Source organism: Bos taurus, chromosome 25 (assembly GCF_002263795.3).
Source record: "Bos taurus isolate L1 Dominette 01449 registration number 42190680 breed Hereford chromosome 25, ARS-UCD2.0, whole genome shotgun sequence".
Classification (NCBI taxonomy): domain Eukaryota; kingdom Metazoa; phylum Chordata; class Mammalia; order Artiodactyla; family Bovidae; genus Bos; species Bos taurus.
The window spans coordinates 3,947,912-3,966,655 of record NC_037352.1 but is presented as its reverse complement, the minus strand read 5'-3'; the positions used below and the strand labels follow the sequence as shown (position 1 = coordinate 3,966,655).

Sequence of the window (18,744 nt, the reverse complement as noted above, 5' to 3'; positions counted from 1 at the left end):
CCTTCCAGGCCACTGAGCAGAAACCTGAGACTGGGGCCTGGGTGGGAGACCCACCTTGAGGCAGAAACACTACACCTGCCCACCAGCCCTGCTAACCAAGGTGGTCTCTCCCCTTCCCACTCAGCATCCGTCAGCTGAAGGAGCGTGTGACCAACCTCCGCGGGAAACACAAGCAGATCTACAACCTGGTGGTGAAAGAGGTGGACCCACAGGTCAACTGGGAGGCGCTGGTGGAGGAAAAGCTGGTACGGCCCGGGCTTCGGCTGGGGTGGGGCCGTGTAAGGGCCAGGAGCCCTCCCTCCATTGCATGGGCACTGGTGTCCTGCTGTTCCTGGTTATTTCCTGATGTCTTTGTTGATGAGATGAGCAAGGCTCAGAGAGGTGCAGTGCCTAGCCCAGGGTCACACAGCAGATGTGGTGGAGGTTGGAACCCTCCCAGGATCGTTGGGGTGCTGGTCAGCTGGGGGCAGCAGCCAGGTTTCTGGCTGGCTGCTGGTCTTCCTGTGCCCTCACCAGCCCATCTCCACCCCGGAGAAGCCCGGCCACTGGTGTGATCCTGAGCAAGTGACTCCCCCAGCCGAGCCTCTGTTTTCCCATCTGTGAAATGGAAACCACGAGGGCCTCTGAGGTTGCAGTGAGATTAAATGTGATCAGGGTGACAACCTCTTCCCTCCTCCCTCCGGGGCTACTTAACTGCCTCCTCGGATGGCGCTGTGAGGAGGAGGGCTAAGGTTCCCGGGGCATGGGTCCTGGGTGGCCTGCGAGTCCTGGGCCCCCGGCCCATGCCCGTGTGTGTCGTGCCCCCGCCTCCCTGGCCAGGACGAGCTGAGCAGCCAGGGCTTCGGGACGGAACTCCCGCTGGTAGGCCAGCAGGTGGAGCAACACAACGTCTTTCACAACGAGGTCAAGGCCATCGGGCCCCACCTGGCCAAGGTGTGTGCCTGGGGGGAGGGGTAGAAGGGACCCTGGGGAGGAGGGGCTGCTGCCTGCAGCCCCCCACCCTAACCCGTGTCCTCGGCCTCATCCTCAGGAGCAGAACGGTGAACTCCAGGCCAAGTACCAGAAACTGCTGGTGAGACGCCCCCAGGACCGGGATGGGAGGGGATGGGAAGCCGGGCTGTGGGCAAAGAAGTGTGTGCGGTTAACACTTCAAGCAGGATGGAGGGGGATGAAGTGGGGAGAAGCAATATCCCGAGCCCCTATCTGCGAGGCAACCCTGATTGCCCTTTGCTCATAGGAAATCCCAAGAGACCCTGTGATATAGTTTATCCTACTGTTTGCTGCTTAATTTTTCATTGAGCACCTACTATGTGCCAAGTACAATGCCAGGTGCTTAATAAGCAAAAGTTCTCTATTTCTCTTTTCAAAACCTTCTTTTTTATAACTGCACGTGATGCGTAAATGCTTTCTTGTTGTGAATGTTACAGACACCTCAGACAAGAGAATGTAGGGACGGTAACAGTGTAGCTCATAGTAGGAGGCTCTGGAGCTGGGCCGCCTCCACCCCCTTTAGGTGGGGAGACCTCGAGCATGAGCTGCTGAGTCTCTGGGGACCTCAGTCTCCTCATCTGTAAAATGGAGTCACTTCCACTCCTTGGCTTACAGGAAGCTTTCAGGGTTGCATGAGTTGATGTTGGATAAGTCCTTTGCACAGTCATGGGACATGGTGGGCTCCCCCGTACGTGTTCACCACTGTTCTCATTTGCATAGTGGAATTCAGACACCCCCTCCCCACTGCCCTGTGGTAGTTTGCACCATGACATGTTAAAGACAAAAGCAGAAGCGTAGCTGCTGACGTTTATGGAGCACCAACTGTATGCCAGGCTTGGTGCCCTATGAGATCTGTGCTGTTATTCCCATTTTGCAGATGAGTAAACCAAGGCTCCACAAGCATGTCTATTCTGTGAGGGTTTTGTCTCGCTCACTGCTATATCGCAGGGCCTGGAGCCATGCCCAGCACTTGCATACATGCCAAGTTGCTTCAGTCATATCTGACTTTTGTGACCCTATGGACTGTAGCCCGCCAGGTTCCTTTGTCCATGGGATTCTCCAGGCAAGAACACTGGAGTGGGTTCATGCCCTCCTCCAGGGGATCTTCCCGACCCAGGGATAGAACCCAAGTCTCTTTGTGCATTAGCCCAGCACTCAGTAGATGCACAATAAACGTTTGCTGAATGAATGAAGGGGTTTGGGAGGGTCAGATGACTTATCCAAGGGAGTCCAGCGGGGCAGGAGGTGTGGAGGGAGTCCCTTGCCGGCGAGGCTGCAGCCCTGTTCTTGCCTGCCTGCAGGCGGCGTCACAGGCGCGGCAGCAGCACCTGAGCTCACTGCAGGACTACATGCAGCGGTGCACGAACGAGCTGTACTGGCTGGACCAGCAGGCCCAGGGCCGCATACAGTATGACTGGAGTGACCGCAACCTCAACTACCCCAGCCGCCGGCGCCAGTACGAGGTGGGTGCTGGGCTCTGGGGGTGCGGGGCAGGGGGCCCCGGAAGGAGCTCGGGGCTGCCCAGCTTGGCGCTGAGCCCCTCCACTGCCCTCGCTGCAGAATTTCATCCACCGGAACCTGGAGGCCAAAGAGGAGAGAATTAACAAGCTGCACAGCGAGGGTGACCAGCTGCTCGCCGCCGAGCACCCCGGGAGGAACTCCATTGAAGTGCGTGAGCCCCAGGGAGGGACACTTGCTTCAGGCTGGCCTCCAGGTGACCTCTGCTCTGGGCTCCCTGCACTCAGGCAGGCCCCAGGGTCTTGTGTCCAGTGTCTGTCTGTCTCTCCACTTTGCCGTCTCCCTTTCCTCTGTCTGGCCCTGCCTCCTCTCTCGATGCCCTGGCCCTCGGTCTCTAGACTTCTGAAGCCCACGTGGTGCCTGTATTAGTTTCCTGTTGTTGTTGTAACAAATGACCACCAATTTGGAGGCTTTAAACAATGGAAAGTTATTCTCTCATAGTTCTGGAGGCCAGAAATTCAGAATCAAGGTGTTGGCAGGCTTGTTTCTTCTGAGGGCTCTAGGGGAGAATCCTTCCTTGTCTCTTTTCTTGAGTCTGGTGACTGCTGGCAATCCTTGGCTTTCCTGCAGTTCAGTTCAGTTCAGTTGCTCAGTCGTGTCCGACTCTTTGCAACCCCATGAATCGCAGCACGCCAGGCCTCCTTGTCCATCACCAATTCCCGGAGTTCACTCAGACTCACGTCCATCAAGTTGGTGATGCCATCCAGCCATCTCATCCTCTGTCATCCCCTTCTCCTCCTGCCCCCAATCCCTCCCAGCATCAGAGTCTTTTCCAATGAGTTAACTCTCTGCATGAGGTGGCCAAAGTACTGGAGTTTCAGCTTTAGCATCATTCCTTCCAAAGAAATCCCAGGGCTGATCTCCTTTAGAACAGACTGGTTGGATCTCCGTGCAGTCCAAGGGACTCTCAAGAGTCTTCTCCAACACCACAGTTCAAAAGCATCAATTCTTCAGCGCTCAGCTTTCTTCACAGTCCAACTCTCACATCCATACATGACCACTGGAAACACCATAGCCTTGACTAGACGGACACCTCCTATCTCCACCTCTGTGTCCACATGGCCTTCTCACCTGTGTGTCCTCTTCTCTTCCTATAAGGACACCCTGAATCTAGGATTTCATCTTGATATTCTTAACTGATTATATCTGCAAAAGTCCTATTCCAAATAAAGCCACATTTTGAGTTCTGGTGGACATGAATTTGGGGAGTACCCTGTAAGATTTTTTTAAAAGCACCACGTGGTCTGGGCAGACATAGCCCCTACTTGTCCCTTGTGCAGTGCACAACCTGTGTGCCCGAACATGGCAGCCCTGCTTGACTCCTCAATACATCCTCCTCTCTCCTCCTCCCACTCCTGGGCAGGAACTGGCTGGGAGTCACACCCATGCAGAAGCCAGATGCCCCTCTCCTCTACCCTTTTCTGGTCTGGAATCCTGCCATCCCGCCCCTGGTGTCCCAGATACCTGTGTGTGTGTGTGTGCTAAATCGCTTCGGTCATGTTCGACTGTTTGCTGCCCTGTGGACTGTAGCCTGCCAGGCTCCTCTGTCTGTGGGATTCTCCAGGCAGGAATACTGGAATGGATTTCCTTGCTCTCCTCAAGGGGCTCTTCCCGACCCAGGGATCGAACCCACATCTCTTACATCTGCTACAATGGCAGGCAGGTTCTTTATCGCTAGCGCCACCTGGGAAGCCCTGCCCCAGATACCTGGCCAGCAGCAATGTGCCCCCTTTCTCCTGGCAGGCTCACATGGAGGCTGTCCACGCAGATTGGAAGGAATACCTGAACCTGCTCATCTGCGAGGAGAGCCACCTGAAGTACATGGAAGACTACCACCAGGTGCCTGCCAGCCGGGCCCCATGGGGGGAGCACCCAGCGCCCACTTGGCTCCCTTGTGGGCTCAGCACCGCTTCCTTGGGAGCCTTTCAGAGCTGCCTTCCCACGCCTCCCGATGTCTGTGGTTCTCATGGTAGACATGCATGTGCCCTAAGATTTCCAGGCCCTTGTCTGCCTCCCCTGGGGGCTGGGACTGGAGAGTCTTAACTCACCAAGATGGCACAGGTGCAGGAATAGGTGTGTGGGGTTTTCGTTTTGGGATATGTATTGTATGAAGTTTGCCATTTTAGGCATTCTTAAGTGCACAACCCAATGCAGTGATTATATTCACAATGTTGTGCAACCATCACCACTGTCTTTCCAAAACGTGTTCACCACCCCAAGTAGAACTTCTGTACCTAATAAGCAGTCACCTCCCCCATTCCAACCCCTGATAACCACCCCTCTACTTTCTGTCTCTTTGGATTTGCCCATTTTAGATATTTCATAGAAGTGGACTCACATGATCTGTGGCCTTTTGTGTTTGGTTCTTTCACTGAACAAAACGTTTTCAAGGTTCATCATGAACCGGAACTTCATTCCTTTTCACGGCTGAATAATATTCCATCGATTCCATTGTATGCGTGGACCACGTTGTGTTTCTCCATTCACAATGTTGATGGATACTACAGTATTTCCACTGGAATGTGTTTTTAATAAGACAGCTGCACGTGATTCTTGTGAGCAGGCAGTTTGGGGACATTGGAACTCAGATGGCACTGACATAACTAACTCGGCGTCATAGTGTCTCAGTCCTGCCGGGCTGTGGACTTCCCAGGGATCCCAAAATCATGTTCAGCTGCAGCCCAGGGACAGCTGTCAGTGAATGATTCCAGAGCTGATAGGCTGAAAAACGGGCAAGAGAGTTTCCCAGAACCAAGTGGGGAGGCTTGCCTTCCATGTACTGAGGCTTAGAATAAGTCAGGGTGTTCCCAGCATAAAGACAGGAGTGGAATAGAGGAGAACCCTAAGGTTTCTGGTGTATGGACATGAAACCAGCTTGTCATAGAGGTGGCATTGCATGGATTGCTGAGAAGGGACCCAGTCTCTCCCTGTGAAGCCCCCCAGGAAGGTGGGCTGGGGAGGGCTGGGGGCGTCCCTGTGATTCAGGGTGAGTGGGAGGCCCAGCCCCACCTGGGAGTGGGCTTCAAGTCACAGCCAGGATGAGCCTCAGGCATCCTGGTGGACTCCCACCCATGATGGGGCCCTCTGGTCTCCCCTAGTTCCACAAAGACATGAAGGATGCCCAGGAGCTGCTTCGCAAGGTGGACTCAGACCTGAACCAGAAATACAGCCCTGACTTCAAGGACCGATACCAGATTGAGCTGCTGCTGCGGGAGCTGGATGTGAGTGCTGCCCGCCGAGTACGCCCTTCCCCGACTCCCTGCCTGCTGCCTGGAGAGGGCTGCGTGGTCTCACCTGGGCACTCCCCTCCACATCCAGGACCAGGAGAAGGCTCTGGACAAGTACCAGCATGTGGTGCGGGGGCTGCAGAAGCGAGGGCAGCAGGTGGTGCCCCTCAAGTACCGCCGGGAGACGCCCCTCAAGCCCATCCCCGTGGAGGCGCTCTGTGACTTCGAGGGTGACCAGGTGAGCCCCTGCCCAGGTGTTCCAGGTGCCCCAGGCAGACTGGGCCCAGATTGGCCTCTGCTCCACTCACTGAAAGGTCTAAGGGATGACAGGGAGGAGACATGACCTCATGTTTTCAGGAGCCTGTGTTCATCTCCATCATTGGGGTCACTCTCTGCCAGCGCCCCGTCCCCCGCATGGTCCCACCTGCTGCCCTGGCCTTCTGTCCCACCAGCTTAGAGGCGCCAGTTATTCCAGCAGATGTCTCAGGGAAGGTTCTCATTGGCCCACTCTTGAGTCATGTGTGCAGCCTGAACCAATCACTGCGAGTGCCATTCTCTCATTGGCCAGACCTGAGTCACACGTTCACCCTGAGCAGTCAGAGGATGAAGGGAGGAGACTCCCTGGGCTGGGACTGCATGGGCGGAAGCGGGTCCCCAGAGGGAAGTCCAGGTGGGTGTTAGGCTGGCAGAGCCTCTCTTTATGATGAAACGTCTTGAGGAGTTTCTGAGAGACAGGCTAAGGCTCCCCAGGTCCCAGAGTTCGGCAGTGACTGGGCTTCCGGCCACCAGCTGTGATAGGTCTCTCCATGTGTCCTGACTGGCCTGTTCCCCACCAGGGCCTGATCTCTCGGGGCTACAGCTACACCCTGCAGAGGAACAATGGGGAGAGCTGGGACCTCACCGACAGTGCGGGGAACAAGCTGACCGCCCCGGCCGTCTGCTTCATGATCCCGCCCACTGACCCCGAGGCCCTGGCTCTGGCTGAAAGGTATGGGGTAAAGGAGGAGGAGCTGGTGTGGTGTGTGGCCGCACCCCCTTGGCTCCCCGGCCCCATTCACAGCCCTGGGCACCACAGCTGAGCCTCAGGGTGCCACTTATGTCCTACACGTGCACCCCCTTTGGAGGCTCAGGTGGGACAGCAGCAGATCCCATTGGCCTGGCCAACTTGTGTGTGAGTGTCTGGCTCTGGGCACATTGCAGGGAGGGGCCTCTCTGCAGGTGCCCCTGGGCCTGGGCACGCGTAACTCCCTCCACCTGCACGTCAACCCATCGCTTTGTTGACTCAGACCTTTTGGCTTGAAGACCCCAGCCCCGGGGGCCACGTCTTCTGTGAAGCCATCCCTGATTGCCCCCTCCCCTTGTCCTCCACTCTGGCTCCAGGACAAAAGGCTGCCGCCTCTTGGCTCCCAAGCACCTTCTCCCACCTCGTGTGCTGCTCTCATGAGGCTGCTCTGTGTCTGTGTGTCCATCCCACCGGGCAGAGGTTCCTTGAGATGTGGTATACTTTCAGGGTCTTGTTCCATACCTGGTGCAAAGCAGGCACCAAAGAAATCTGTGTTGAATGAGCGATTCAGGAACTCCTTCATTTATTCGTTCAGTGGATATGTATTGAACATCTGCTATGCATTGCTCCCTCGGAGAAAGCATCGTGGCGGGGAAAAGTTATGAGCAAACAAGACCATTGTAGGTCGTAAGACTTGCTACAAAGGAAAAAGAGAGGAAGAAAGGAGAGGCGGAAGGGGCCCACTGAACCTGGGAGCAGAGAGAAACCGGTGTTTCAGCAGATCCTCTGTGTGCATGTGTTGTGTTGACTTTTCAAAGCATTTTGAGGAGCTGCCTGACTCCTCAGGGCTGCCTGTTGAGCCAGAGCCCAGGGTCCCGCTAATGTGGGTGGTGGGGGCATGGACTGCCTCAGGGTCTCCAGCCCATTTTTTGCTGTCACAGCCTGGGCAGCCAGTACCAGAGCCTGCGGCAGAAGGCAGCTGGGAGCAGAAAGGCGCTCCAGGAGCAGCATGAGGTGCTGAAGGCAGAGAGCTCTGGAGGTGGGTACCAGGGCCACTGCCTGAGGCTCTGGGGGGACGGGGAAGGGGCCTGGATCCAGGGTCTGTGCAGCAGACGGAACAGCACAGTAGGTGGGGGGGGACACGCTGAGCTGACCCCTAAACACCCCCAGGGCCCCCACGTTCCCCTGACTCTGACCTCCCTCCAGCAGATGCCTCGGACCTGCAGGGCCGCCAGCTGCTGGCCGGCTTGGACAAGGTGGCCAGCGACCTGGACCGGCAGGAGAAGGCCATCACGGCCATCCTGCGGCCGCCGCTGGAGCAGGGCCGGGCTGTGCAGGACAGCGCCGAGAGGGCCAAGGACCTCAAGGTACCCAGGGCTGGGGGCACAGGCTGGCCCCGTGGGCTTCCCAGGGGCCCTGCCCACGGTCTCATGCCCGTGGGAGCTCTGGATGCTCCACGGGTCTACTTGCCATGTGTAACGGGAAGCCGTGAGTCGCAGGGAGAGGTGCTGTTCCTAGGCTGAGAACTGAAGAGGTACCAGAGGCCTGGTACCCCCAGACATGTCTCCAGGAGAAAGGGCTCTTGATAGAGCTGATGACGGCAGTACTACAGCCCAAGCAGGTCAGCACCCAGCTGGGAGAGAGGCGGGGCGCCCGGTGGCCCAGGGGCTCTGGGCCGACAGAGCCGGCCCCCTTGCCCTGACTGCAGACCTCAGTTTCTTCAGTAAAATGGGCTGGCTGCCCACTCAGGGGGCCTCGGGAGGATGGAGCACAGGAACTCCTTCACACACACACACACACACACACACACACACACACACACACACCCCCTCCTACACACATACACACACACCCTCCTACACACACACACCCTCCTACACACACACACACACACACACACACACACACACACACACACCCCCTCCTACACACATACACACACACCCTCCTACACACACACACCCTCCTACACACACACACACACACACACACACACACACACACACACACCCTCCTACACACACACACACACACCCTCCTACACACACACACACACACACACACACACACAGTTTCTGGGGTCCTTGGCCCCCTCCGTTGTGGGTGCAACCTTCCCCGGTCAACAGAGGAGGCTTGGAACTCAGAGCAGCGCCGTGGCCCTTGATGGGGCTCGTGCCAGGGCTGGGAGGGGCTGAGCCAAGGCCTGGTACGGGGGTGGGGGCGTGGCTGCAAACTCCTAAGCCACATGGAGTCGTATGCATCTCGTCAGGGTTCCCCCTAAAGATGAGTAGCACCATCCCCGTGGAGTAGTGGGAACTGGAAGTGCTTGGTGTCACCTGTTGGTTTTCATCAGTCCTGAGTCCCCGTCGGGTGCATCAGAACCCCCAGGGATGCTCATTCTAGACCCCGACTCCTAGGCCAGTGCCCCAGACGCCCAGGCAGCCTCCACCCCAGGGAGGGTGTCCCAGGGGAGAGGGGCCGCTGGTTGCGGCCAACACGAGGGCTCTGGTCCCCACAGAACATCACCAACGAGCTGCTGCGGATCGAGCCCGAGAAGGCGCGCAGCACGGCCGAGGGCGAGGCGTTCGTGCGGGCCCTCCCGGACAGCGGCAGCACCGCCCTGCTGAGGACGCGGGTGGAGGACACCCAGCGCAGATACGAGCGCCTGGTGCAGCTGCTGGAAGCCGCCCAGGAGAAGTGGGTGCAGGCGGGCAGCGGGGAGGCCAGGCCGGGTGGTCAGGGGCCGGGCCACCCTCCACCCCTCAGCTAACTCCTGACTCGTGTCCTCAGGCTCGACATCGCCAACCGCCTGGAGAAGAGCCTGCAGCAGGGCCGGGAGATGCTGGCCACGTATGAGACCCAGCTGGCCCAGGAGGACACGGTGCCCGAGAGTGGCCAGGCCCTGGACAGCAGGAGGCAGGAGCTGGCGGTGAGTGTGCGGACTCCGGGCCCCGGGAGCCCCTTGCTGAGCTGGGCGTGGGCTCTAAGGGCCCCCGTTTGCTCTCCACCTCTGGACAATCGAGGGACCCAAGGCCCAGGACAGCAGGTCTCTCCAGGTTTGGAATCCCAGCCACACAAGGGGTTTGTGCGGCCTGCGGAAATCAGGTGCTGGTATCTTCAAATCAGGTATCAGCGTAGCCACCCCCTCTCCCTGTTTCTCTGAAGGAGCAGACCTGGCCACCTGTGCTCAGACGCCCGCCGGGCAGGTCAGCCGAGCAGAGGCAGCTCTGCCCCTCGCCCGGCACCTGCCATCTTCATGGTGCCACTGGGCCACTCTAAGCGCCAGTCTGTGAGCCCGTGGGAGGCCCCTCATTCACGAACCACCTCACAGACCCCTTGCCTTGTAGCGACAGCCTCACTGGGAGTCCAGGAAGCATGCTCAGAGGGCAGCGCCTCCGCCGGGGGCCCTTCCGGTCCGTGCGCGGCGTCACCGGCCTGCGCTGTGCGCCACAGGGTTTTAGAAGCTGTTTTTCCCAGGTGGTGTTCATTGTCACGGGACGGAAATTGTAGAAGTGACCTCAGGTTTGAGGACCAACTCAGAGGCAAAGCCCTGGTCACTGACCGGGCCAGGCCTACCACCCCTTCTAAGCGGGCGGCCCCAAGCACTCTGGGCCCTGGAGCCCTTGGCCACGGCGCCCACCACCTGCCTCTCCACCCCGCAGGCCATGGCCTCCGAGCTGCAGGCCCGGAAGGCCCTCCTCGGCGAGGTGCAGCGGAACCTGCAGGCCGCCAAGCAGTGCTCGGGCTCGCTGGCCAGCCGCTTCCAGGAGCACTGCCCGGACCTGGAGCGCCAGGAGGCCGAGGTGCACAAGCTGTGCCAGCGCTTCGACGGCCTCTGCCAGCAGGCGGAGCTCAGGTCAGGGGCCACGGAGCGGGGCTGGGGGTGGGGAGGGTGGTCTCGGAGGCCTTGGCTGAGCTAGTCTGCCTGAGGTACCCAGGGGGGATTTCTGTGGACAGCGCTGAAGGCTGTTTGTTTTCCAAATAATTGCCGCTTTTGGGAAAAAGCAATACACATACAAAATTAAAAAACCCAAAGGGGTTGTAATGACCAAACCGTTCCCCCGAAGATCAGCCCTGCTGTGAGTTTCTCGTGAGTCCTTCCAGAGCCACTCTGTATGAGCCAGGGTTGGTAGGAAATGTAGGAACACCCAGCGTGTCCTACTATTTCCCCATCGTGTATTTTCCTGGCCTGAACAGTCAGGAAGTGCTCCCTCCTCCTCTTGTGTTTTCTGAAAAAGGGTCTGTGAAGACTGGGTATTACTTCCTTAAATGCGTGGTAGAATTCACCCCGGAAGCCATCTGGGCCTGCAATTTTTTTTTTTTTTTTTTGGTAAGAAGGTTTTTAACTACAAATGCAACCTCTTTTATTAGATATTGGACGATCTGGGTCATCTGATGCTTGAGCAGCTTCACAAGTTTGTGTCTTTCAAGGACACACTGTACACCTCGTCAAGCTGTTGAGTTTTTGGCATGAGATGGTTCATAATATTCTCTTATACTTGAACGTCTGCGAGATCTGAGGGAACGTCCTCGCTTTCATTCCTGACATCGTATCTTCTTTTGTCGTGTTTGTTTATTCTGTTTTCTCCCCCGATGATTCTGTCTGGGGTTGATCACTTCACTGACTGTTTCAATGAAACAGCTTTGGTTGCAGTGATCTTTCCGTTTTCCTGTTTCCTGATTCACTGAATTCTGCTCATCATTATTTCCTACTATAGCTGCTTACATTAGGTTCAGTTGGCTCTTCTTTTTCTTCCTGAAGTTAGAAGCTTGGACTGTTGATCTGAGAGTCTGCTTTGTTTTTTTTTTCTCCCTCATCTAAGCATTTAAGTACATCTCGCTAAGTACTGCATTCGCTTTGTCCCACAAACGATGTTTTTATTTTCAGTGACTTCAAAAGATTTCCACACCTCCCTTGTGATTTCTCCTTGGATCTGGGAGTTATTTAGGTCCTGAGATTCACAGTGGGCATCACCTCAGGTCCGCACACTCGGGCCTGCCTGCCTTTAATGGAGGCCGTGCAGTATTCCCACCCAATACTCCATAATTTACCTGACTACTCCCCTTCCTGGTAAACGTTGCGCTGACTCCCAGTTCAGTTCCCTTTGGTAACCTCTAGAAAGGGACAGCAGGCAGCTCTCGGTGCAACCCGAGCGCTCAAAGGCCTGGCTGGCTTTGCCCCGCAGGGTCCAGAGCCTGCAGAGCGCCCGGGCTGAGCACGACGCCTTCTGCAGCGGCCGTGACCGCCTGCTTCAGTTCCTGTCCCACATCCCCAGCTACGAGCCCCAGGAGACGGACGGCCTCGGCCAAGTGGAGACCAAGCTGAACAACCAGAAGGTGAGCAGGCTGGGGGTCAGCAAGCCCCTTTGTGGATGGGCGCCTGGTCACGGTCCTGGACCAGTGGGTTCCCAGCGCCCACGTCTCTGAGCTTGAGGACAGGGCCCCCCTCACCAGTCCCTCCCCGGTCCCCTGCACAAGGCCTGGCCTGGAGCAGACCCCCCTCCCCCCCACAACCCCGCGCAGGTCTGCTAAATAAGCGGATCACTGCAGGGTCACCAGTGAGCCCTCGTGGGGGGAAACCCATTTCCACAGCCCAGAGCCCTGGCTCCCCAGAAGACAGCAGGGCCTTGGGATGAAGGACGAGGAACGGAAAAGCCAACAGCCTGGGCTCAGATCCTGCTCCCACGCCCGGAGCCACGCACCCGCAGGCCAGGCACTGCACCGCTGGACCTCCTAAACTGGAAGTGAGGACGGTGCTCGTCTCAAAGAATGTGGGGAGAGTCAGGGAGATAATCTCAGAAACACACGTGCTTAGCCTTAGCACCGTGCCTGACACCTCCATGCACTCAGTAAACACTGCCTTCCTGGCAAGGTTCGTTAGCTTGGCCCTTCTTCACAGGCCCTTAGAACCACCTTTTGGAACCAACAAACGTAAACAAGGAAGCTGCTCGTTATACCCTATGCTACAGAAGAATTCCAGACTCTAAGGAATTCAGCTACTCTATCTAGGTTTAGGATTTTTTTTTTTCCAAGTTTTTATTTTTAAAGTCTCTGTTGTTGTACAGAACCTACTAGATGAAATAGCAAGAAGGGAAGAGGAAGTGCAGAAAGTCCACACGCACTCCCAGCAGTACCAGCAGGCTGTCAAGGTGAGATGCGACACCCCAGCAGCAGGGCCTCTTCCCCACCATCCCCACCCCCAACCCCCGGGCTGGCCCTGGGGGTGTCCTCAGGCACTGCTGGTGGCTGTGCAAACCGGCACCACCCTTTGGGAAACAAGATGGTACCAGGCATCAAATATCAGAAGGGTTTTCTACTGTTTAAAGCAGTAACTGGGGGGAATTTATCATAAAGGAAAAGATGTGAAAAAATGATAATGTGGGATTAACAAAATCAGTATGAAATAAAAAATTATTTACAATAGCCAAAGAGACAAACTAGAAGTAATCTAAATGTCCAGTATTAGCAGTAGAGACAGCTAGGAAGTTATCATCCAGCTACTTGATGGATGTTTAAGTCATCAAATTGACCCACAGAAGGATTAGGGCAGCATGAAAAAAAGCTTACGGTACAGAGTGAGATGAAGACAGCAGGAAGCCACCTTCTCTGGGCCAGGGGCGGCCTGGAGGGAGGGAGTGCGCTTTGGGGACAAAGGGGTTTGTGGGCCCGTTTTCTTTTGTCTCGTGGGTCGTCCAGGGATGTGGTTGTGTGCCGTTGATGGAGCGACAGTTCTCCAAACCTCCTGGCAGTCAGAGCAAGGTGTGGCTGAGCGGAAGACCTCCGCGGTCAGCCAGAAGGGGCACAGGAACACTTTGGTCTCACCTGCTCTGGTCTGCCCTTTGCCTCGTGTCTCTTACCCAGGACTACGAGTTGGAAGCAGAGAAACTCAGGTCCCTCCTTGACTTGGAGAATGGAAGGAGCAGCCACGTGAGCAAGCGGGCCAGGCTCCAGTCCCCTGCCACCAAAGTGAGGGAAGAGGTGAGCTTCGTGGGCCCAGCCTCCTGGGGCTCCATTCCTCCAGGGAGCATGGCATGCAGGCCTCAGAAGGGCACGCAAAGTGGTAAACGGGGCTGGGGGCCCTCCTGGGTGCCAACAGTCTCAGTGGGAGAAGACGATGAACTTACTCTGGGCCAGCAACAGTGCCACACCTGGAAAGACAGCCTGCTGGGAGTCGTGGCTGGGGCAGTTCCCCTTGCTCCACGCCGAGTGGATCCGCACACAGAGGGCTGACGTTAACCTGTTCCTTCCGAACACGAGCGCCTTAAGGCTCAGAGACGGACCTGCTCAAGGTCCCTGGGGGTTCAGGCTTCTGACTCTAAATCCAGTTTTCTCTCTCACAGTTGAGACTAGCAGAACTCCAGGTAGGAAGTGGCAACTCTCTTTGGCATCTCTGCCCCAATGCCAGGTTTTACTCAAACACCTTACTCAGCTTGTTGATTCCTGTCTGTCTGCTCTCCTGTAGGAAGCAGCTCTTGCTGCCAAGTTTACGGAGGTTAATGCCATCAACAGACAGAGACTGCAGAACCTGGAGTTTGCACTGACCCTCCTGAGACAGGTAATGGGTCTTAGGAAGGCATCCTACTGAAAACTATCCCAACAGCTAAGACACTAGGCTCGCTCTGCCTCAGAGAAACAGAGGTGGCCAGAGGGCGTGTGCCCTCGCTGGCAGGGCAGGGCAGTGGGTGGGTGACTGAGCCAGGGTCTGTCCACACGATGGAAAACGATCGAACTGTCGCACGACAATGTGGTCTTCTCTGGCTGCTGCAGATTCTCTCATAAGCGCAATCAACAGGGTACATGCAGATTGGGGACCACCATTAGCGTGGAAAAGATAAATACACATTGCACACAAAAATATATGTGTGACAAAGGTGACTGTATCCTGTAGGATGCTGAGCTGCCTTGGTGGCTCAGACGGTAAAGAATCCGCCTGCAATGAGGGAGACCTGGGTTCGATCCCTGGGTTGGGAAGATCCCCTGGAGGAGGGCATGGCTACCCACTCCAGTTTTCTTGCCTGGAGAATCCCCATGGACAGAGGAGCCTGGGGGGCTGCAGTCCATGGGGTCGCAAAGAGTCGGACACAACTGAGCGACTAAGCACAGCACAGCACATCCTATAGGAACAGGACCAGAAGGGACAGGTGGCCTTCACGTCATACCCTTCTGTGGCTTTAAGATGTTTCCCCAGATGTGTTTAAACTAGTGTTTTTAATTTCAAAAGGAAGCCTAGGGCTCTACCGGCCCCGACACTGAGCAGGGGGTGGGGGTGGGGATGTCCCTTGAGGACCACAAGACAAGCATTGTGAGCCTTGGAGGGTGGGGAGACGGGGACCAACTGCACGGAGTCCAGCCCTAACCCTGCATGGTCTCCCCCTTCCCAGCAGCTGGAGGCAGGTGCAAGCCAGGAGGCCCTGCCCGGGAGCAAGCCAGGCCCTGGAGCAGAGGAGACGTGGAAGATTCAGGAGGAGCTGGATGAGGAGATGGAGCGGCGGCAGCAGCTGGAGCACGAGGTCCGGAGCGCCCAGGAGGAGATCCGGGCCCTGCGGAGCCAGAGCCCGCAGGAGGCGGTGGTGACCAGGGAGGTGCTCAGGAAGGTGCCGGACCCAGCACTGGAGGAGAGCTTCCAGCAGGCGCAGCAGACCCTGGCCGAGGAGCAGCACAAGAACCGGCTGCTGCAGGGGGAGGTGGAGGCGCTGCGGCTGCGGCTGCGTGCCCTGGAGGAGGCGGCCCGGGCCGGGGGCCAGGAGTACGTGGTCAAGGAGGTACTGCGCATTGAGCCGGATCGGGCCCAGGCTGACGAGGTCCTGAGGCTGCGGGGGGAGCTGGAGGTGCTGCGGCGGCAGAAGGGCGCCCGCGAGGCGGAGGCGCTTCTCCTGCAGCAGCGCGTGGCCGCCCTGGCCGAGGAGAAGCGGCGGGCGCGGGAGGTGGTCACAGAGAAGGAGGTGGTCAAGGTGCACAATGACCCCCAGCTGGAGGCCGAGTTCCGGCAGCTGCAGGAGGACCAGCAGCGGGAGCAGGGGCTCCGGGAGAAGCAGGAGGAGGAGCTGGGCTTCCTGCAGGACAAGCTCAAGAGGCTGGAGAAGGAACGGGCCATGGCCGAGGGCAAGATCACAGTCAAGGAGGTGCTCAAGGTGGAGAAGGACGTGGCGGCTGAGCGGGAGGTGGGCGCCCTCCAGCGCCGGTATGAGGATGAGGCCGCCAGGGCCCGTGCCAGCCAGAGGGAGAAGACCGAGCTGCTCCGGAAGATCTGGGCCCTGGAGGAGGAGAACGCTAAGGTGGTTGTGCAAGAGAAGGTGCGCGAGATTGTCCGGCCTGACCCCAAGGCTGAGAGTGAGGTGGCCAACCTCCGCCTGGAGCTGGTAGAGCAGGAGCGCAAGTACCGGGGGGCTGAGGAGCAGCTCAAGAGCTACCAGAGCGAGCTGGAGGCGCTTCGGAGGCGAGGCCCCCAGGTAGAGGTCAAGGAGGTGACCAAGGAGGTCATCAAGTACACGACGGACCCTGAGACGGAGAAGGAGCTCCAGAGGCTCAGGGAGGAGATCGTGGACAAGACCCGCCTCATCGAGAGGTGTGACCTGGAGATCTACCAGCTGAAGCAGGAGATCCAGTCCCTCAAAGAGGCCAAGCCCCAGGTGCAGACCAAGGAGGTGGTCCAGGAGATCTTGCAGTTCCAGGAAGACCCCCAGACCAAAGAGGAAGTGGCGGCTCTGAGGGCCCGGCTGGCTGAGGAGCACAAGAAGCAGGTAGACCTGGAACGGGAATGCGTGTCACAGGAGGAGAAGATCCAGGAGAAGGAGGAGGAGCTGGCCCGCGGGAAGGAGGTGGTGGTGCAGCAGGAGGTGGTCAGGTACGAGGAGGAGCCGGGCCTCCGGGCGGAAGTGAGCGCCTTCACCGAGAGCATCGATGCAGAACTGCGGCAGATCGACGGCCTCCGCGGCGAGCTGCGGCGGCTGCAGCGCCGGCGAGCCGAGCTGGAGCACCAGCTGGAGGAGCTGGAGCGCGAGCGGCAGGCGCGCCGCGAGGCTGAGCTGGAGGTGCAGCACCTCAAGCAACAGCTGGCCCAGCTGGAGGCGCAGGAGGGCGAGGCCCACGAGAAGGTGACCCTCACACAGAAGGTGGTGCTGCAGCAGGACCCCCAGCAGGCCCGGGAGCATGCCCTCCTGGCCCTGCAGCTGGAGGAAGAGCGGCACCGCCGGCAGGGCCTGGAGCGCGAGCTCGAGACCCTAAAGCAGCAGCTGGAGCACCTGGAGAAGATGGAGGTCAAGGAGAAGGTGGTCTTCTCCGAGAGCGTCCAGGTGGAGAAAGGCGACACCGAGCAGGAGATTGAGAGGCTCAGGGGCAGTCTGGAGGCTGAGAGCCGAGGCAAGAGGGAGCTGGACGCCGAGGTGAGCCGGCTGGAGGCCAAGCTGTCGGAGCTGGAGTTCTGCAACTCTAAGTCATCCAAGGAGCTGGACTTCCTGAGGGAGGAGAACCACAAGCTGCAGCTGGAGCGGCAGAGCCTGCAGCTCGAGGCCCGCAGGCTGCAGTCGGAGATCGAGATGGCCAAGGCCGAGGCGCAGAGCCTAAGAAGCCTGCCCACAACGACTGGAGCCGACCCCGGGGCGCAGCTCGACTCACGCCTGCGGTCCCTGGAGCGGGAGCTGGACGACCTCAGGAGGCTCTCCAGGGACAAAGACCAGGAGATCGAAGAGCTGCAGCGTCGCCTGGGGTCCGTGGCCATCAAGCGGGAGCAGAGGGAGAACCACCTGCGGCGCTCCATTGTGGTCATCGACCCTGACTCGGGCCGTGAGCTGTCCCCCGAGGAGGCCCACCGCGCCGGCCTCATCGACTGGAACATGTTTGTCAAGCTCAGGAGCCAGGAGTGCGACTGGGAGGAGATCTCCGTCAAGGGCCCCGGAGGCGAGTCCTCCGTGATCCATGACAGGAAGTCCGGCAGGAAGTTCTCCATTGAAGAGGCCCTGCAGAGCGGGCGGCTGACCCCCGCGCAGTACGACCGCTACGTCAACAAGAGCATGTCCATCCAGGAGCTGGCCGTCCTGGTGTCAGGGCAGAAGTAGGCCCGCCCCCGCTCTCGGGGAAGCCGCCACTGGCTCGCCCCTGCTCGGAACCCTCCCCCGGGTCGTCTCTCCCTGGCCCCCCGCACAGCTCCAGTCCGCTCAGAGCCCCGTGTGCCACCACCCCAGCTGCTGGGCCCAAGCACAGGCGGGACTGGCCCCCGCTGAGCTATGTCCCTCAGCCTGGAAAGCAACCCACTTGTCCCCCGATCGTTCTCGCCTGCAGTGCCCGTCTTCCTCCCCGCCTCTCCTACACTCCTCTATCAACAGACTCCCCGGGTCACCTGGAAGCACTGACGTCTACCACTAAAGCACAAGACAGGCAGCAGCCCCATGGGCCAGCCTGCTCCGCACCGCACTGGCCTCCACACCCCAGCCGGGGAAACTCAAGGCAGGGAGGGCTCCATTCAGCAAAGCCCCGGCCCCTGGGGGCCGCCACCTGCATTCACAGCCCTCCGGATTCCAGCTGACTCGCCATCGAGGCCTCCTGGGGAAACCGATCTCGGCGCTACGCCAAAGGAGGCGCAAAGAAACCAGAACAGCGTCTGACCCTGGTGCTTGGGTGAAGCCTAACTGTCGAGCCAGACTGTCCCAAGAGAACGCACCGTCAGAGGACGTGTTGTGGTTCTGTAACTGAAGTACCTTCCTAGTGGACTGTCGCTGTCGGCCTTGGATTCGGTGCCTGGTCCTGCTTATTCTTTCACTGCCACTTAAGACTCCACAGTTGATTTTTTATCAAATGAAATTTGGGTTCTCTGTATCTCACGTATTATGTAAGAAAATGGGAAGTAAGAGGGAACTCTATTTATAGCGTGAAAATAAACACCTGCTGGCTTGATTCTAATTTCATGGAAAGTGTGTTTCTTCCTCTCTTTCGAGTGAGGCTGATTCCCCAGGGCCTGCTTGGCTTTCAGCCAGAATGAATGTTCCCCCAACTACCAGCTCCTAAGGGAGA

The 18,744-nt window shown here is 58.1% G+C and overlaps 1 protein-coding gene across 3 annotated transcripts in view; it reads left to right on the top strand.

Moving 5' to 3' along the window:
* Nucleotides 1-18,633, top strand: part of PPL (periplakin) — a 48,634-nt gene extending 30,001 nt beyond the window's left edge. The window contains exons 4-22 of one of the 3 annotated variants that reach the window (XM_005224662.5): nucleotides 125-245; nucleotides 820-933; nucleotides 1,031-1,072; nucleotides 2,292-2,453; nucleotides 2,551-2,658; nucleotides 4,252-4,347; nucleotides 5,607-5,729; nucleotides 5,827-5,973; nucleotides 6,572-6,723; nucleotides 7,680-7,777; nucleotides 7,945-8,105; nucleotides 9,257-9,435; nucleotides 9,529-9,667; nucleotides 10,401-10,594; nucleotides 11,925-12,075; nucleotides 12,804-12,887; nucleotides 13,600-13,716; nucleotides 14,201-14,293; nucleotides 15,120-18,633. In XM_005224662.5, coding sequence (XP_005224719.2) covers nucleotides 125-245; nucleotides 820-933; nucleotides 1,031-1,072; nucleotides 2,292-2,453; nucleotides 2,551-2,658; nucleotides 4,252-4,347; nucleotides 5,607-5,729; nucleotides 5,827-5,973; nucleotides 6,572-6,723; nucleotides 7,680-7,777; nucleotides 7,945-8,105; nucleotides 9,257-9,435; nucleotides 9,529-9,667; nucleotides 10,401-10,594; nucleotides 11,925-12,075; nucleotides 12,804-12,887; nucleotides 13,600-13,716; nucleotides 14,201-14,293; nucleotides 15,120-17,792 — 4,954 coding nt within the window. In that variant the 3' untranslated portion in view covers nucleotides 17,793-18,633. The remainder of the gene's footprint in view (nucleotides 1-124; nucleotides 246-819; nucleotides 934-1,030; nucleotides 1,073-2,291; nucleotides 2,454-2,550; nucleotides 2,659-4,251; nucleotides 4,348-5,606; nucleotides 5,730-5,826; nucleotides 5,974-6,571; nucleotides 6,724-7,679; nucleotides 7,778-7,944; nucleotides 8,106-9,256; nucleotides 9,436-9,528; nucleotides 9,668-10,400; nucleotides 10,595-11,924; nucleotides 12,076-12,803; nucleotides 12,888-13,599; nucleotides 13,717-14,200; nucleotides 14,294-15,119) is intronic. The other 2 variants (XM_002697888.7, XM_005224663.5) reach the window with 2 other exon arrangements.
* Nucleotides 18,634-18,744: the final 111 nt, after the last annotated feature.